The following is a 16,414-nucleotide window of genomic DNA, read 5'->3' as shown; positions in this document are numbered from 1 at the left end:
GCGTCCTTCTCCCATCAATGCAAAATGAGCAGTTTTCAAATGTGATGCCATACTTCATTAGTTGGAGCTGTGATGAGGGCTATAGAATTAAGCCTGTAGGACCAGGGCAGTAGTAATCCCAAATTTGCCTTTATTTGTACCAGTAAATATATTCTGTCATTTGTTTCCAAGAACTTAATTGAATTTTCTGCCATTCTTTCAAAAGTATGCAGATATTTTGCGTTATTTCTCTTTTTTTTTTTGTACACATTAATATCCTTGTATGTTTAATTAAAATATACTTCTAAACTCCCAAGTCCAATGACATGAAACCTGTTATACAGAGTGAGGGTTGTGGGCACTTTCCTTTTTCCTTAAGTTTCAAAATGCATATGGTAATTATTGGCAGGGAAACATTTACAACAGGATAAGTACACATTATCCCCAATACATTTATTTAAAATCTTTTGAAGTGAAAACCATCGCAAAGACACTTTATATAAACTTGTAAAAGTAAGATTAGCCTTGGGAGCTGACATCCTAAGAGTGATACAGTGAACCATTTATGCGTACTGAATTGGCGATCTTTAAACCAATGTCTGAAATGTTCTTTAAAGCACCTTTCCTGTTTAATACCATCTCTAAGAATTATCAAGTACTTTTTATTCATTTTATCACGCTTTGCCTATGTACATAGATTGTACTGCTGGAATCCAAACAGTTAAAGTGGCTTACTCAAGAGTCATATTGTGGGTCTCAAGGTAGCTAAACCAGCAAGACCCTCTTACTTAGTAGGCTGTAGTGCCATTCCATACGATTATTATCAGTATTATTGACACCCATACATTGTAAGCATTTTAAGTATGTCATGTACAATATTTTCTGAAAAAAGTGGGCAGTGAAGCAGCTTCGGTCTGATTTGTTTGATAGAGAGCAGTGCAGGAACAAACAATAAAGAATTAAAAAATGAAATGTGTGGAAATACTATAATTCAAGCACATAGGACCAAATGTTTCCATCCCTTAAATAAGCAGAATCTAACTTGAGTCATAGCATGGAGCTGTTGAGGTGAGTTTTGGTGGACACCCTCTTAGATATTTGGTCAATTTAAGCCCACTACATCCTTGGAGGGCTCAACTATGCATCTTGGGGTCCCAGTTGCACCTCCCTTCCACAACTAGCTGCCTGTAGGTCATTTCTGGGCCCAGTTCCCATCATTCCTCTTCATCCATAACCAGTGGCTGTTTTTTTTTTAATAGCTTGCCACTGGCCCTGGCCACAGACTCCAAACCTTTTTAGCAGTATGACCATGGAGGTAACCACAAATCCTCTGCAGACAACCTCCACTGGAAGTCGCTGCTCCCTCCGTCTGCACTGCTTAGAATCTGTGACCAACTCGGCGTATTGTAGAAATTTCTACCCATAAGCATTACAGACTGCATCTTCTCAGGGCAGTGTGAACTCTGAGATCAGCAAAGCCTGCAGACCGGTGGACCACAACTGCAAGTCTGGTCTGAGGGTTGTAGTGGCTATTCCAGTCACAAGCTGGTTCCAGTATACTTGAGCTCACTTGGTTTACTGTAGAAAACTCTTTCTGTCCAGATAAAAGAAATCCCAGTTGTTCAGATCATAAGGGACATTGAGTTGTTCTTCAGCCTTTGCTTCTCCACAAAGGCTGCCAAACATCTGAGGACCTGGTTGTGCCTCTGTGTTTCACTTCCTTGAATGAGGCTTAGGTTAACAGTAGGATCCCCAGGTACTTCGCAAACTAATCTTAAGGCATCCTGTCTGAATATTTGACTGTTTCTACAGAGAACGCTGCTGCCCAGGCCTACAGGAGATGCTTCACAGCATGTGTGCTCCTTTTCCATCCTTTCAAACTCATCAGTCACAGGTAAATTAGTCTTCATGTAATATCGCTGATCATGTATGACATTTGTGACAGCTCTGACATAGTTTCTAGTACAAATAGAGTTTTAGGTCTAGGTAGAAAGACTATGAATGTACAAGTTGTACTGTTATATGTACAGAGTATGCTGAAGGTCTTCAATAATTCATATGGTTGCTGCCAGGTAAAGGGGCTTGGCTTATTGATTCCAGGGATAATCTAATAAAGTGGATGGCAAAGCAGAGAGCAGATTTCTTGCAGTGGTAGAGTAAGTAGGTAATGTAAGCCCAATAGTTCATTGTTTGGTCAAGGTGAACTCCCTTCAAATGGTAACCCTAGATTAAAATTACTAGAGAATGGAACATTTCTTACAATAGCTTTACTTGGATTTCACCCAAATTATACCAATTTAATTGTTATTCCCTAACCCTTCTTAAAGGCACTGGATCATTCCGGCCAATTCAGTCATCTCTGGGAAAGGCACATGTGGCAAGGCCGATTGTTCCCAAAGTTGTCATGTCCTCAAGTTCTGAGAAGCTCACAAGTATGTATTCCTCAAATCTTATTATACTACCTACAGAATGTTCACAATGCAACATTGGAGGCCTGGGCTTTGACCATACTGGCGCCCAAGGCCTTACTAGATAAACGCTACCCTAATTCAGCCTTGAGTGGATTATTCAGAGAATTCAAGTTTCATGTCTCCACTGCTTAGGGTTGCTTGTCTCTTTTTCTGCAGGTGCTATTGATGTGGCAGCTAAAGTCTCTGGCATCCTGCCCACTAATCCTGTAGAAGCCCTTGACGGTGCTGATGGACTTCCACGTGACTCCTCACTTACATCCACACCCTTACAAATGGTGGAAAATCCTGATTCCTTGGCTAGTAAAGGGGATGATCTCAGGCCATCGCAGGTGAGGCAACCGGGAAGGATTTAGGAGTATTTACTGTTTAGATGAGGTGATGTCAGCACTAACAGGAAAGGTGCTACTGAACGTTTGAGTCAAAGGGGCTCTGGATTTTAGGGTCTAAGTGAGCCGACTGCCCAGAAAGTGGAATTGTGGGCTATGGCTAGATGGATGTTCACTCAGTCTTTCTCAATTTTGACTTGTTTTGGTTATCTTGGAAGATTTAATATGTAGATAGCTAACGTGTCACAGACCACACCACAGAATTGTGCTGATTTAGTTTGTGGTTTTGTGCATAAACATTATACTGTGATCAAAACAAATCGTCAAATTGTTTTATGCTGCGTTTTTCACATTTTTTATAGGTCATTCTTTTGCTGCTCTCCACTAATGTCAGATGTTCTCCCGTTACTTGTGTTTCAGCCACCACTTCACAATGGCTTGTCTACTTCACCGTCTCTCTTATCTCCTCCCAATGTCTCTGCACTGTTGGACATCTCCCTGCCCGGGCCACCTGAAGATGTTCTGTCACAGGATGAGCCTGCAACTCACATTAGTGACTCGATTATTGAACTTGCCATCAACTCTGCTAGCTACGGTAAGAACAGGCCAGGAGCCTTCCTCAAAAAGTTAGAGCAGATTTAATAATGAGATACTTCTTAGCTTGACAAATGTGTCATGGTGATATCTCGCATTCGTACAAAAAAGAAACATACGTCTCTGGTGTTTGTAGGTCTTCTCATTCTACTCTTCTTGCCCACCACCTAATATCTTTCCAAGGGAATTATGGGAAACCTACAACAATATGGGTGATAAGTCAATGGGAGGATGGATGAGTAGAAAGGGGTGGTGATTGTTACAGAAAGTCCCCTCCTTCCTCTCAAAGAATGAGATTTTTTGAAAGCATCTACATCATTATCCCCAGCTTTGCTTATTTCCAGACGTGGGAACTTTTTAGTATTTTTTGAAATAATAAACAGGAAAGCTTTGGAATGTGAATTTGAGTTTAGTGCACATTGAAAATGTACTTTCACACCACTCTTGCCTACATATCATTTTATTATTTTCCCACCTTTAGGTGGCACAGTGGTACAGTTATAGTGCTGCTGCCTTGCAGTAGGGAGGCCAGGGTTTGTGTCCAGGGTCCTCCCTGCACAGAGTTTGCTTGTTCTCTCTGTGCCTGTGTGGGTTTCTTTTGGGTGCTCCGGTTTCCTCCCACAGTTCAAAGAAATACACGTTAGGTGGATTGGGGATACTAAATTAGCCATAGTCTGTGTCTTTGCCCTGCAATGGACTGATGCTTTGTCCAGGGTTTGTTCCTGCTGTGTGCCCCGTGCTAGCTGGGAAAGGCTCCGGCACCCCCCACGACCCAGTTCAGGACTAAGCAAGTTAGAAAATGACTGATTTTCCCACCTTTTATGTAGCCTTTGTTGTAATGTTTTATTTCTTTTTCTAATTCCTGCCCAATTTTCTACTGGGTAAATGTACAACACGATGCAAAAGTCTTAGGCCATCTCAGAAAATTATTTTAAAGCTAGTTCTCTCTAGGCAGTAAGTATTTCTTTGCACATGAAAGCATCATGGAATATGCAGGTGGTTTCTGGCCTTTCAGTTTGAAATATCTTTATTTTCTCTTTTCTTAGTGCTCTGTTTCTCCAAGTATGACCCTGCACAACTATAAACTTACACATCATTCATAAATGATCTCATTTCATTTTTCTTCAAGGTGATGGCTCCTCCTCCCTTTCTCCCTCAAAACTCAATGGCAGTGACAGCTCCAAGAGCCTCCCATCACCATCAAGCAGTCCGCGGTGCAACTGGATTGAGTCTCCAAGCCACGATCCACAGTGGTACCCGAGTGACTCGACCGACTCCTCCTTGGGCTGCCTATTGTGTGAGTTTCAAAAGTAATATTAGCCAATCCCACATTGAACTTTGTAGTAAATTATAGGCAACAATAATAAATATTTATATAACTGTACAATCAAGGGCAACAATGCTTGCACAGTCCTTCCTCCTCTTGTCCTCCACACAGGCTTTGTCCTTTCTCCCGACTCTGGCCATTGAATACTGGTGGCTGGACCCTTTGTATAGGACACCTGGAACAACTCCAGGAGTCCAACTACCTTCTGCCACACTAGGAAGTGCTGCCAAGCATGGCCCAGCAAATGTGCAGTCGCCCCATGGTGGTGGCTATGGGCCCCAAATAGGTTGAGCTTCCATGCTCCAAACCCGTGTCCCTTCTGCAAGCCAAGGGGACTGCTCTCTATCGGTCCGGGGAAGAGAGTGTCCCGAAAAAGCTCTTTCCACTGGTCTTTCCATTTTTAGGGCATCCCAGCCGTCTGCCACCATGTACAGTGGGGCAAAAAAGTATTTAGTCAGCCACCAATTGTGCAAGTTCTCCCACTTAAAAAGATGAGAGAGGCCCTTAATTTTCATCATAGGTATACCTCAACTATGAGAGACAAAATGAGAAAAAAAAATCCAGAAAATCACATTGCAAATAAATTCTTTAAAAATCAGACAAATTATTACTATCGGGACAGTTTTTAGCCCTGGGCCGATAGAAGACAGCCTCCTTGGTTTCCAGTGGGGCCACAGGTTATGAGCAAGGGAGCTCAACCCTGTTGGAACTCGTGGTCACGTCCAGGCGGTGCATGAACCTTTCCAGGGGTGTGGCCTAAAGAAGCTCGTTGGGCACCTGGAGTCCTTCTGGGTGCCCTACAAAAAGGGGCCAGTTCCACCCTTCAATCGCCAGAGTGGAGTGGAGAGAGAAGGACTGACAGCAAGAAGCGACTGTTGTGTTGGTGACTTGTGCACAGTGTGTTTTGTTGTAAATAAACTGGGTGTTCTGTGGAACCTGTGTCCTGGTTACGGTGGCTGTATGCGCCCTGGTGGCATCACAATGTACGTCTGTGTCTGTGTATATGTATCTGTCTATCCATCCATTAGCCAACCTGCTATATCCTAACTACAGGGTCACTGGGGTCTGGGGTGCAAGGCAGGAAATAAACCCCGGGCAGGGCACCAGCTCACCGTAATCATATATATATATATATATATATATATATATATATATATATATATATATATATATATATATATATATATATATATATAGTGTGTGTGTATATACAGTCATATGAAAAATTTTGGGAACCCCTCTTAATTCTTTGGATTTTTGTTTCTCATTGGCTGAGCTTTCAAGGTAGTAACTTCCTTTTAATATACGACATGCCTTATGGAAACAGTAGGATTTCAGCAGTGACATTAAGTTTATTGGATTAACAGAAAATATGCAATATGCATCATAACAAAATTAGACGGGCGTATAAATTTGGGTACCCCAACAGAGATATTACATCAATACTTAGTTGCGCCTCCTTTTGCAAATTTAACAGCCTGTAGACGCTGTCCTCCTATAGCCTTTGATGAATGTCTGGATTCTGGATGGAGGTATTTTTGACCATTCTTCCATACAAAATCTCTCCAGTTCAGTTAAATTTGATGGCTGCCGAGGATTTACAACCTGCTTCAAATCATCCCATAGATTTTCGATGATATTCAAGTCAGGGGACTGTGACGGCCATTCCAGAACATTGTACTTCTCCCTCTGCATGAATGCCTTTGTAGATTTCCAACTGTGTTTTGGGTCATTGACTTGTTGGAATATCCAACCCCTGCATAACTTCAACTTTGTGACTGATGCTTGAATATTATCCTGAAGAATTTGTTGTTCTTGGGTTGAATTCATCCAACCCTTGACTTTAACAAGGGCCCCAGTCCCTGAACTGTCCACACAGCCCCACAGCATGATGGAACCTCCACCAAATGTGACAGGAGGTAGCAGGTGTTTTTCTTGGAATGTGGTGTTCTTCTTCCGTCATGCAAAGGGCTTTTTCTTATGACCACATAGCTCAATTTTTGTCTCATCAGTCCAAAGCACTTTGTTCCAAAATGAATCTGGTTTGTCTAAATTAGCATTTGCATACAACAAGCGACTTTGTTTGTGGTGTGAGTGTAGAAAGGGCTTCTTTCTCATCACTCTGCCATACGGATGCTCTGAATTGTAGAACGATGTACAGATACACCATCTGCAGCGAGATGTTCTTGCAGGTCTTTGGAGGTGATTTGTGGGTTGTCTGTAACCATTCTCACAATCCTGCCTCTTCATATGCCGCTCCTGTATTTTTTTTTGGCCTACCAGACCTGCTGGGTTGGTTTAACAGCAACTGTGCCTGTGGCCTTCCATTTCCTGATTCCATTCCTTACAGTTGAAACTGACAGTTTAAACCTCTGAGATGGCTTTTTGTAGCCTTCCCCTAAACCAGGAGACTGAACAATCCTTCTTTTCATGGTGCCTCATGCATATTGCCGTGTGTAGTATTCCCACTCTAACATGGCGTATGGGGAAAAAAGCGGAAATGTGCTTACGAACAAAAAAAAAATCCAGATGCATAAATCTGTGCGAACACCAGCTTCCATGTTCTTCTGCTACATAAATCCCAATCGGCGCGAAAAGTAACGCACGTGCACGCGCCCGCTGTCCCGCGCCATCTCCTCCCAGAATTACGCCTCTTTGAATATGTAAATCAATATAAATAGCCCTTAAGCTCAGCATGCTATGAAAAAGCAATGGCCAAAGCACAGGGTTTTTTTCAGGGGTGGGAATAGAAGATTTCAGTGAATACCAAGTGGAGGCAAAGGAAAAACTTACTATTTGTTGGTTTAAACAGTGATATAAACAACAAGAGGAAGTTGATCGAGTGGCAGAGTGTTGGAGAAACTCGAAAGCTCAAGTTCACAAAGTTGCACAGCGCCCGGAATAAAAAAAGAAGTTGTCACATATCAAAGTCGCTGTGAAAAGGCGAGTTGTAGCCCACTGTCGGAGTGTCATGTGAAAGCTTATTAGAGTACAGAGAAAAGAAAAAAAAATAGGGACACAGTGGGGAAAAAAGCTGGAAATGTCAACTTTAATCTTGAAATTTCCACTTTAATGCCTTTAAAGTAGAACATCATAAACTTCATCTTAAATCATTTAATTTACTAGTTTCTCAAATCCCATTGTAACTAAAGTAGCACGTTAAATGCTTTGTTTTGTATCTGATCTTCTATGTGCTCTCTGTGTGTGAATCACTACGTGCTTCTTAAACCGGCTTTCTCTTCCTCCGACAGGACACGGAATCCGTGACATTTGTGATATTACAGCTCTCTGAATAATTAAAATACTGTGATGTATACGTGATGACCTTTGTAATAAACGTTAAGCCATCTGCAAGTTTAGAACGCAAATTCTTCAAAACTCTTAAGGAACATTGAAATATCTTCATAGTACGTGTTTAATCCATCTGTCCATCCAGTGCCATGCCAGTCCCAGCAGGCATACAGCGCGAGACAGGAACAATCCGTCAACGGAGCGCCAGATCGTCGCTAGCGCTGCGGCACCGTGTCCTCACATGTTTCTTTATTAACAATATAGATTATTTAAATTAAGTTAGTTTTATTTTGCTGCATTTCATCTTAAAAATGATATTGTCATCATATGTAAATACGCGCTTTATAAAGTGGCTCAGGTTGTGCGATATTATAACTGTATCGCAAGTTTACAGTGAGGTGATTGTACTTAAGTCCTAACAGTTCTACACGGAGCAATTGATGGACTGATTGAGTGCATTTAGAGTTCTTGGCATGAAACTGTTTGTGAACCGCGAGGAAAGCCTCTGAAGCGTTTGCTGTGTGAGAGCAGTTCAATAGGCAGCTTGTGCTTGATGCTGTATACCGATAATTCTCTTTCCAATCAGCTGCTGTACAGCTGTGATTCACACCCAGATACAGTGATATAAATACTCCGAGTGGTGCAGTGAGAGGAATATGGAAAAAAATGATCCGCTGTGGCAACTCCTAATGGGAGCAGCTGAGAGAAGAAGAAGGTGCAGTGAGAGTAACAACGCTAAAGCAGCTATTGTATTTAGAATAGCTTGACCATTCTGTGGACCATTATATTGTTACTGGTTAAGTACAATCGGATGCATTAAAGTAATAAACAATATGCGGTTAATTTCAGTGTATTTATAAAGCCGCGTCGGGGACGTGGATCTAAAAAAGAAAGCGTAACTACATTGGAACAATAGCACCGCTTTGATGCTGGGTGCCAGCAGTCTGCAAAACTGAGCGCAGAACTTGCGTACGCCAGGGTATGAGCTACCGTGGAAAAGTGTGTGGCTTTACACCAAGTTTATACATCGCGATTTGAGCGTGGAAACGTTTGTATGTAACATTTTTTTGTGTACTCACCATTTTATACATGAGGCCCCAGATCTTTTGAGAGTTGCTTTGAGGATCCCATGCTGTCTGTCACTCTTCAGAGGAGAGTCAAAGGGAAGGAAGCCCAACTTGTAATTGTCCACCTTGAATACCTTTGACCACTCGTGATTGGACACACCTGTCTATGAAGTTCAAGGCTTAACGAGCTCATCCAGCCAAGTAATCAGCATTGAGCAGTGACAGGCATTCAAATCAGCACAATGACAAGGGGACCCACATTTGTGCACAGCCAGTTTTTAACACAAATACAACTAAATACTGCGTCACTCAAAATCTTTGTTCGGAAAACACCGCAGTTCTCCGATGTTCCTAGGAAATGGAAGACATACCACTGTTATCTTTTTTTTTTGTTGAAAGAGTCAATTATTATGCAGGCTGAGAGGGGTTCCCAAACGTTTTCATATGACTGTGTGTGTGTGTGTGTGTGTGTGTGTGTGTGTAAGGTTTACAGTAAGGAGTGGTAGTGATTGAGCGTTGTAAGCTGCTGCCTCTTTGTCATCTTTTATTGCAGTGTCGGCTACTGATTGTGTTTGCTTGTTTGTAAGTGTTACCCCCTCACCTCCGTGTCTTTCTTTTTGCTTCCCCTTCAATTACAGCAAGTCTGATATCTCCAGACAAGGGGAGAAAGATGCTCCTGACCCCCACTGGGAACTCAAGTGGCAGCTTGCTGCTGGGGCCAAGTCTTTTGGACGGCAACTCTCGGGACTCCTTTGTCTCTCGCTCATTGGCAGATGTTGGGGAGGTGAGGCTTTTTATATTTTGTTTGGAAGTCATATACCTTTTCACTGGAGAGTATTAATTACTAGAAGCTGATACAGTAAAGCTGTAAGTCCTGGTTATTACATTTTTGGTGCTTGTTTAATGAACGTAGCTTCAAACTTTTATGAATCTGACATTTAAGAACTTTTATAAATTTCATTGTCACATCTGATTATTTGTAGTTTGAACTTATTACTCTTGTAAGGTTACATGGCGGTGTATTTCTAGACATGCTGTCGGTTTCATTGGTGGGATTGAATGTAAAAATGCAATTTGATCCAAAAACAAAAGTGACATTTGCATTGTCCATATACCGTACAGTATAAATATGCCTTCACAAGACATTGAAGTGATGCACATAGGAAATCAGGGACACAATTTAGGTTTAAACCAGCAGAGGTATGTAAAGTATCTTCTAGTCTAATCTAAAAGAGTCTTCTAAATCATTCACGTGTTCTGTGTCCGGGGTCTTTTGTTACATACTGTAGGTATTTTTTGTTTTAGAATAGGTTGAATATTTTTGTAAAGACACCTAATTTATAGTGCCTCACAAAATCTTTCACTGCTTTCAGCTTGTAGCCTTGAAAGGCATTTTTAAACATTTATGCATACAACTAAACAAATGTAAAGCAAAATAACTTAAGAGGATCATTTAATACACTGCCTATTAAAAAGTTGTTGTAAAATGTTGAATCACAGTTGACTTAATTAGACTTCATCAGAACGATGACTGTTAATTGTCAGAGTGAAAACGGATCTCTACAAAGTGTCCTAACTTATTACAGTTAATAAACACAAAAACCATTGAGCGCACAACTCTTCACCTCTCTCAAGTCCATATTTAGTAGATGGCAGTCATGACAGCCTTGAGCCAGTCAGCACAGGTCCCTCTCTTATCAGCTTTGGACACCTGAACACTGCCGTTTCACTCCATTCTTTTTTGCAAAACTTCTCAAGCCCTGTAAAGTGGCATGACGGCTTCAAGTGAAGGGCTGTTTTCGAGTCCACCCACTAATTCTCAGCTGAATGGAGGTCTACCACTCCAGGAGACATTAACACTGTTGCTTTTAAGCTATTTTTGTGTAGCTTTGGTTTTAAGTGTGAGGTCATTGACATGCTGGAATATTTTGCCAAGTCACAGACTGCAGCAGGTTTTTCTCCAGGATGCATTATTCTTACCCTCTGCCTTCACAATTTTTCCAGTGCCGCCTGCAGAAAAGTGTCCCACAGCACGATGCTGCCACCAGAGTGCTTGACAGTGGACATGTTGTGTTTTTGATGATGGTGGTGTTTGGCTTACACCAAAAGTAGCATTTAGTATGATGACCGAAAAACTCAGGTTTTGTCTTATCAGACTATAAAACTTTCTTCCGCTTGCCCACATGCCTTCTGGAAGAATCTAGCCAAGATGTCACGTGCATTTTTCTTTATTTTTTTAAACATGGCGTCTCTTTTTCACTCCATAAAGCTGTGACTAGTGTAGCACTGGGACAACAGCTACAGTCTTTTTCAATCTCGGCCACTTTAGTTTGGAACTCCTTCAGAGTTCTCATAGGTCTCTTGTTAGTAATCTCACCCCCCATAGTGCCCTCCTTGTCACGGTTTTTGTGGATGGTCTTCTCCAGACTGATTCAGAGCTGTGCAATGGTTTTTCTACTTTTTAATGCTTGACTTGACAGTACTCCAGTGGATTTTGAGTAGATTTGCATGGTATAAGGTACTGGAAAAGAACCAAAAAAACAAAACTATTTTTAAAATGGTACGGCACCGGCATTTTGGGATTTTTTTCAGTACCAGAAGTAAACTTCAGCATTGTATGTGTGGAAAAACATCTATCTGTGCCATAGACTTGTTGAAATGAAACAGTCCAGACTTCATGGGGAACTCCCAAGCAGCCATATATATTGGTTTTACTAACAATTACACACTTCATGCTAACAAGAGGAAAACAGTGCAGCGAGACGCTGGTGTGTTGGAGTTATGTGTTGTTTGGTTAGGTACATACAGGTACAGAGGTCTGAAAGGTGGTATCGATACCAAAGTCAAAAGTTTAGTACCAATCCAGCACTGATATTGAAGGACTTGGACATCTTGTTGTATGCACCCCCTCTAATAAAAAGAGTTGTTTGGGGGGTCCCTTTGTCTTCATGCTGTGGTTTTGGCAGTTAGAGCTGCACTTGTACTGCAGTGACTTGAAACACCTTGACTGCTCGCAGGTAACCTGCATTTGACTAATTATGGGACTTCTAAAGCCCTTAAAGCCCATTGACTGTGCCAGTGATGATTTTGATGTGTCAAAATAAAAAAGGTGAATATTTAGGTGATCAGTTTTTTTTTTGTTAGTTAAATAATTGTAATAAATTTAGGTCATTCTGTAGAGATCTGTTTTCACTTTGATGTTTTTAAGTATCTTTCTCATGGTCAGTGTATATACGTGTATATATATATATATATATATATATATATATATATATATATATATATATATATATAAGACCTAATGAAATCCACTGAGATTTAGTGTTGGAAACCAATAAAACATGAAAATTCCAACGTGCTCGGCGCTCTTTTTAGGTACTGTATAAGAGTAAATGGATAATCCCTGGTAACCCATGCTACAGCATGCCAGGCTGGCAACCTCACAAACTGACATTGATGAAGAAGGCAGGCTAAGTCATGGAGGGTGATCCGCCTCATTGTTGGGGACCCGAGTGGTTGGACCAAGCCAAGGGGTCGCCCACGTAACACCTGGCTGCAGCAGATAGAGGGTCATTTCCGGAGGGTGGGACTGGACTGCCTGCCTGCCTGGGGGGTTGCCAACCGGGATCCCGATCTGTTTTATCATGTAGTGGGTGCAGCAACACACTGTACCAGTGCATGCTCCCCAACTTGACTTGACTTGACTAAGGTATGGGACACCCTCTGGAGGTGGTAGTGGAGCAGAGAATAAGGACAAAACTGATGGTCATTATGAACAATGCTGCACATTCTCTCTCTGACACTAGCATTATTGAGCAGGATTGCATCAAGAAATGAAATGGGGGGCCTCCTTCATAGCTACGGCAATACCTCTGAATGCTCTCTTATCTTTACCCAAGTCAGAAGTTTTCTTCTTTTTAGTAATTCTGGTGTCTGTTTATGTGGGGTGGTGGTTGTTGGTTATAAAAGCTTTTTATGCAAGTCCAAAAGCTAATCCCTCCCCTGAGATAAATAAAGATCTGTCTATCTATCCATGATTGAGTGTTCAGAATGTTAACTGAGTTTCACGGTAGGTTATGTACAGGGTGGTCCAGATCTAATTATGCAGATCCAGATCGTCTGGATGGGGACGATTCCAGTTCGGCACGAAGATGATTCTTCATGTCGTCAGTTCGCACACTTCTCGATGGTCCGGGATTTTTTGGGTGATTTTTCTATGTCATAAACTTAATAAGTTATAGTGTAATGAACATTGCATAATTAGATCTGGACCACCCTATAGTGGTCTTTCCTGCCAAAAAGTGGTCATCTGTAAGAGTCCTATGAGGAGCAGTTAAGTTTTCAAAGAAAGTAAAGGATGCTGGGTATTGAAAAGCAACGATCGGGACATGTGCAAAAAAAAGGCAAAGACCCTGAGCCCTATGAATGCCGTAATGGAAGATGTTCTTATATTAGCTACACGTGGTCCAGCCTTGGCTTTGCATCTGTGGAAGTTACACTGGGGCCTACATGTCAAGATGGATTTCACCATGCAAAAACCACTGACTGTGAAATCTCTCTCTCTTGTTTTTAAGGTGGACTCCCAGCTGGCCTGCATGATAAGCGAGAACAGCGTGGACTATATAGCCCGCTTCAATGACCTGGCACAAGAGCTGGCGGTCACAGATCCACCACCTCGCAAGGAGGTGCTGTTCGAGGGGAGCTCCGTGCTGACGGACTTGTCTCAGTGAGCTGAAGATCCTGCAGGACTGTCAACGTACTGCGATGGGATGTCTTCCAGCAACCTGTGGGGGTTTCTGCAGGGTTCGGTTGTGACAAAAGTGCAATAGGCTAACAGTAGAAAATTGAATGGTGACAATTAAGGCCGTAACGCTGTTGGGAGAAGATGTTGGCGTGATGACATCCCGAAAGGCAAGCGCCTCCTCCCCTTCCCAATCACTACAGGCTTTGAACATTTGTGGAAGGGCCACCGTTTCCCCACACTTGAGCAAGTTTTACTATTTTAAAAAGAGAAAGAGAGCAAGAGCCGTGCCCTCCGTGAAAAAAGCCTGAATGCCTCACAACACTAAATCCTGTTGAGGAGATCGGGCTGCAGCACTTAATACCTGGGGGTTGGGGGGTCAGCTGTTGAGAAACTGGCGCTGCAGTCACCCGCACCTTTTTTTTTTTTTCTTTTGGTGGCAAGAAAACCTTTTTACTTAGAACGAGTAATGCACCCCAATTTTATTTAATGTGTTTTATTTTATTTTATTTTTTTTTTTAGAAATTACAGTCCAAACTTGAACTGTCTCTGGTTACATCACGGCTTGGGGAAAAGGGGGAAGCATCTCTGAAATGGAATTGTGGCTGCCGAGGTGGCGTCGCGGTTATTTCTTTTTTTTGTTAATCGCAGTTCATTCTTGCCTTTATAGCATCTTCACACTGGGTGACAAGTTGTGTTGGGTTACATTTTTAATCTGTTGGCCTTTTATATGGAAAAAAAAAAAAAAATCTGCAAAGTTGATTTTAATGTTTGGATAGCCAGGAGAAGAGTTTTAGGTAGGACTTGTTCTGGATTACAAGACGTTGTTAGATTGTTGGCATCTCATGGGCGGTCTTCGTTGTTTAGACCATCTGCCTATAGTGAAGTGAATCACCTTGATTTATTGGTTTTTTTTTTTGGTTGGTTTTGATAAAATTGTCACAAAACAGTCCCCTATCCTCCTAGCAGCTGAGTCCAGAAGGGACTGCGCACAGAAAGTGGCAACAAGTTCAGCTCTCCGTTCAAAGTGTGCCATCTTCATTGTGGGGAAGACTTTTGTGCACCACTTGAGGCAGAAAGCGGAGTTGTAAGTAAACCTCATCAAGTGACGGTGACAGGTGGCAAGCAGCTACTAAACCGTCCTGCTCTGTGCCAGCTTTCCTTCCACTTGCCAGCCTTATCTTGAATTTCTGTGTCGTCGGGATTTTTTCAGTGCGTGCGTCTTGGTGGTTATCGTCTGCCCCACTTCTGCACAGATGGTTGCTTCTCGGCAGGCAGCGCTCCGATTTATTACGTACTGCCGACTACGCCCCACAGGTAATAATACTTGTGTTTTAGATGAACATCTCCTGAGCCAGGATTCTGTGAGATTGGATAACTTGGTGTGTTTGAAGGCAGGTTCGAGATGCCCCTCCAGAGTTCTTGTTTTGTCAATGCTAATCTCTCATCTGGCACTGCCTGGAGACCACAGAACGAGTAAAGAAGGCGCACACATCCATCCATCTCTGGTCAAATATTGGGACAGGACGTCCGACCTGAGCTGGGGTGGTTGTGATTATTGAACTGTAGGGATTAGCCATCCAGGTCATGCAGATTTACGACACTTGAGATCATCTGTAAGATCCTTCATCGTACTCTGCTTATCAGCGTTGAGCCATACGTTCAGACAGCACTCCCCCCAGCCCCCTTTTAACCTTGCCCACTTAGTCCTAAGCAGTGCAGTTCCAAAAGGCTACCTCATGCTAAGGTTTAGGCTGTTGTGCAAGTAGACCCCAAGCTCCCAGCCCTTTTCCACCAACCTCCTAAATCCTCCCCATCATGCACCACTGGTGAGGTGTGACCTTCTTCACAGCTGTTGCCAGCCCATCCCGTCCTGTCCAGGGGCCACCAGAGGGTCCGTTCATAGGAAGAAGGGCATGTAAATAATTGCGATAGCCTTGTAGTGGATGAGCTCGGCCCCGAGTGCCATTACTGACTGCGAGCACTACAGGCCGACTTCTCTTTCAGTCCAGACGGGTGTCGGGTGATGAAGAGGTGAGACGCAAAGCCATATCAGTTCGGATTTTGTTGGTTTGTTGTTTTTTTTTTTCCAGTGTTTTCGAGTGTACATAGCTGCTTCATGAAAATGTTACTCTGACTTCCACTCTTCTGACTTTTTTTGTATTATATTGTAAATTATTGTGACTATTTATTGTTTTGACAGCCTGAGGGATGTTTTTGTTATTTAATATGCAAAAAAAAAAAAGTGGAAGTTCTAATGTAAGAATTTCGGACCTGTAAAGTTGTTTTTATTCTTGCGAATATAAAATACAGTTTAATTTTTTTTTCTCTTGTTTGCTTGGGTTATTGGATGTCAAGTGAAGGGGTCCGAAGTTTCCAAGAAGCCTGTGCGTTCCTGTATGATGAGGACTGTGGGCCTTTTGAGGTCCCTGGCCTCCTTTCTGGGTGTCACTTTCCCACTGCGGCCTTTAGTTAGAATATGCGACAGACGTGCATAAAAGAGCGACACGGTGTGAAGTGTGTCACGATCGTCCATTCACGGGGGGGACTTACCACTTCAATGTGGTGCACCAGGAGGGCGGCCGTGAGGAGTGATGTGGCGCTCCATCTTCACCGCC

At 42.4% G+C, this 16,414-nt stretch overlaps 1 protein-coding gene across 2 annotated transcripts in view; it reads left to right on the top strand.

The window, feature by feature from the left end:
• Nucleotides 1-16,041, top strand: part of cramp1 (cramped chromatin regulator homolog 1) — a 48,128-nt gene extending 32,087 nt beyond the window's left edge. For both annotated transcript variants that reach the window (XM_039776197.1, XM_039776198.1), the window contains exons 14-20: nucleotides 1,792-1,873; nucleotides 2,307-2,411; nucleotides 2,607-2,779; nucleotides 3,197-3,371; nucleotides 4,500-4,667; nucleotides 9,694-9,839; nucleotides 13,630-16,041. In XM_039776197.1, the coding sequence (XP_039632131.1) occupies nucleotides 1,792-1,873; nucleotides 2,307-2,411; nucleotides 2,607-2,779; nucleotides 3,197-3,371; nucleotides 4,500-4,667; nucleotides 9,694-9,839; nucleotides 13,630-13,785 (1,005 nt within the window). In that variant the 3' untranslated portion in view covers nucleotides 13,786-16,041. The remainder of the gene's footprint in view (nucleotides 1-1,791; nucleotides 1,874-2,306; nucleotides 2,412-2,606; nucleotides 2,780-3,196; nucleotides 3,372-4,499; nucleotides 4,668-9,693; nucleotides 9,840-13,629) is intronic.
• Nucleotides 16,042-16,414: the final 373 nt, after the last annotated feature.

Source organism: Polypterus senegalus, chromosome 13, assembly GCF_016835505.1.
Source record: "Polypterus senegalus isolate Bchr_013 chromosome 13, ASM1683550v1, whole genome shotgun sequence".
NCBI lineage: Eukaryota > Metazoa > Chordata > Cladistia > Polypteriformes > Polypteridae > Polypterus > Polypterus senegalus.
The sequence above is the reverse complement of the archived record's forward strand: the minus strand, read 5'-3'. Positions and strand labels throughout refer to the sequence as shown.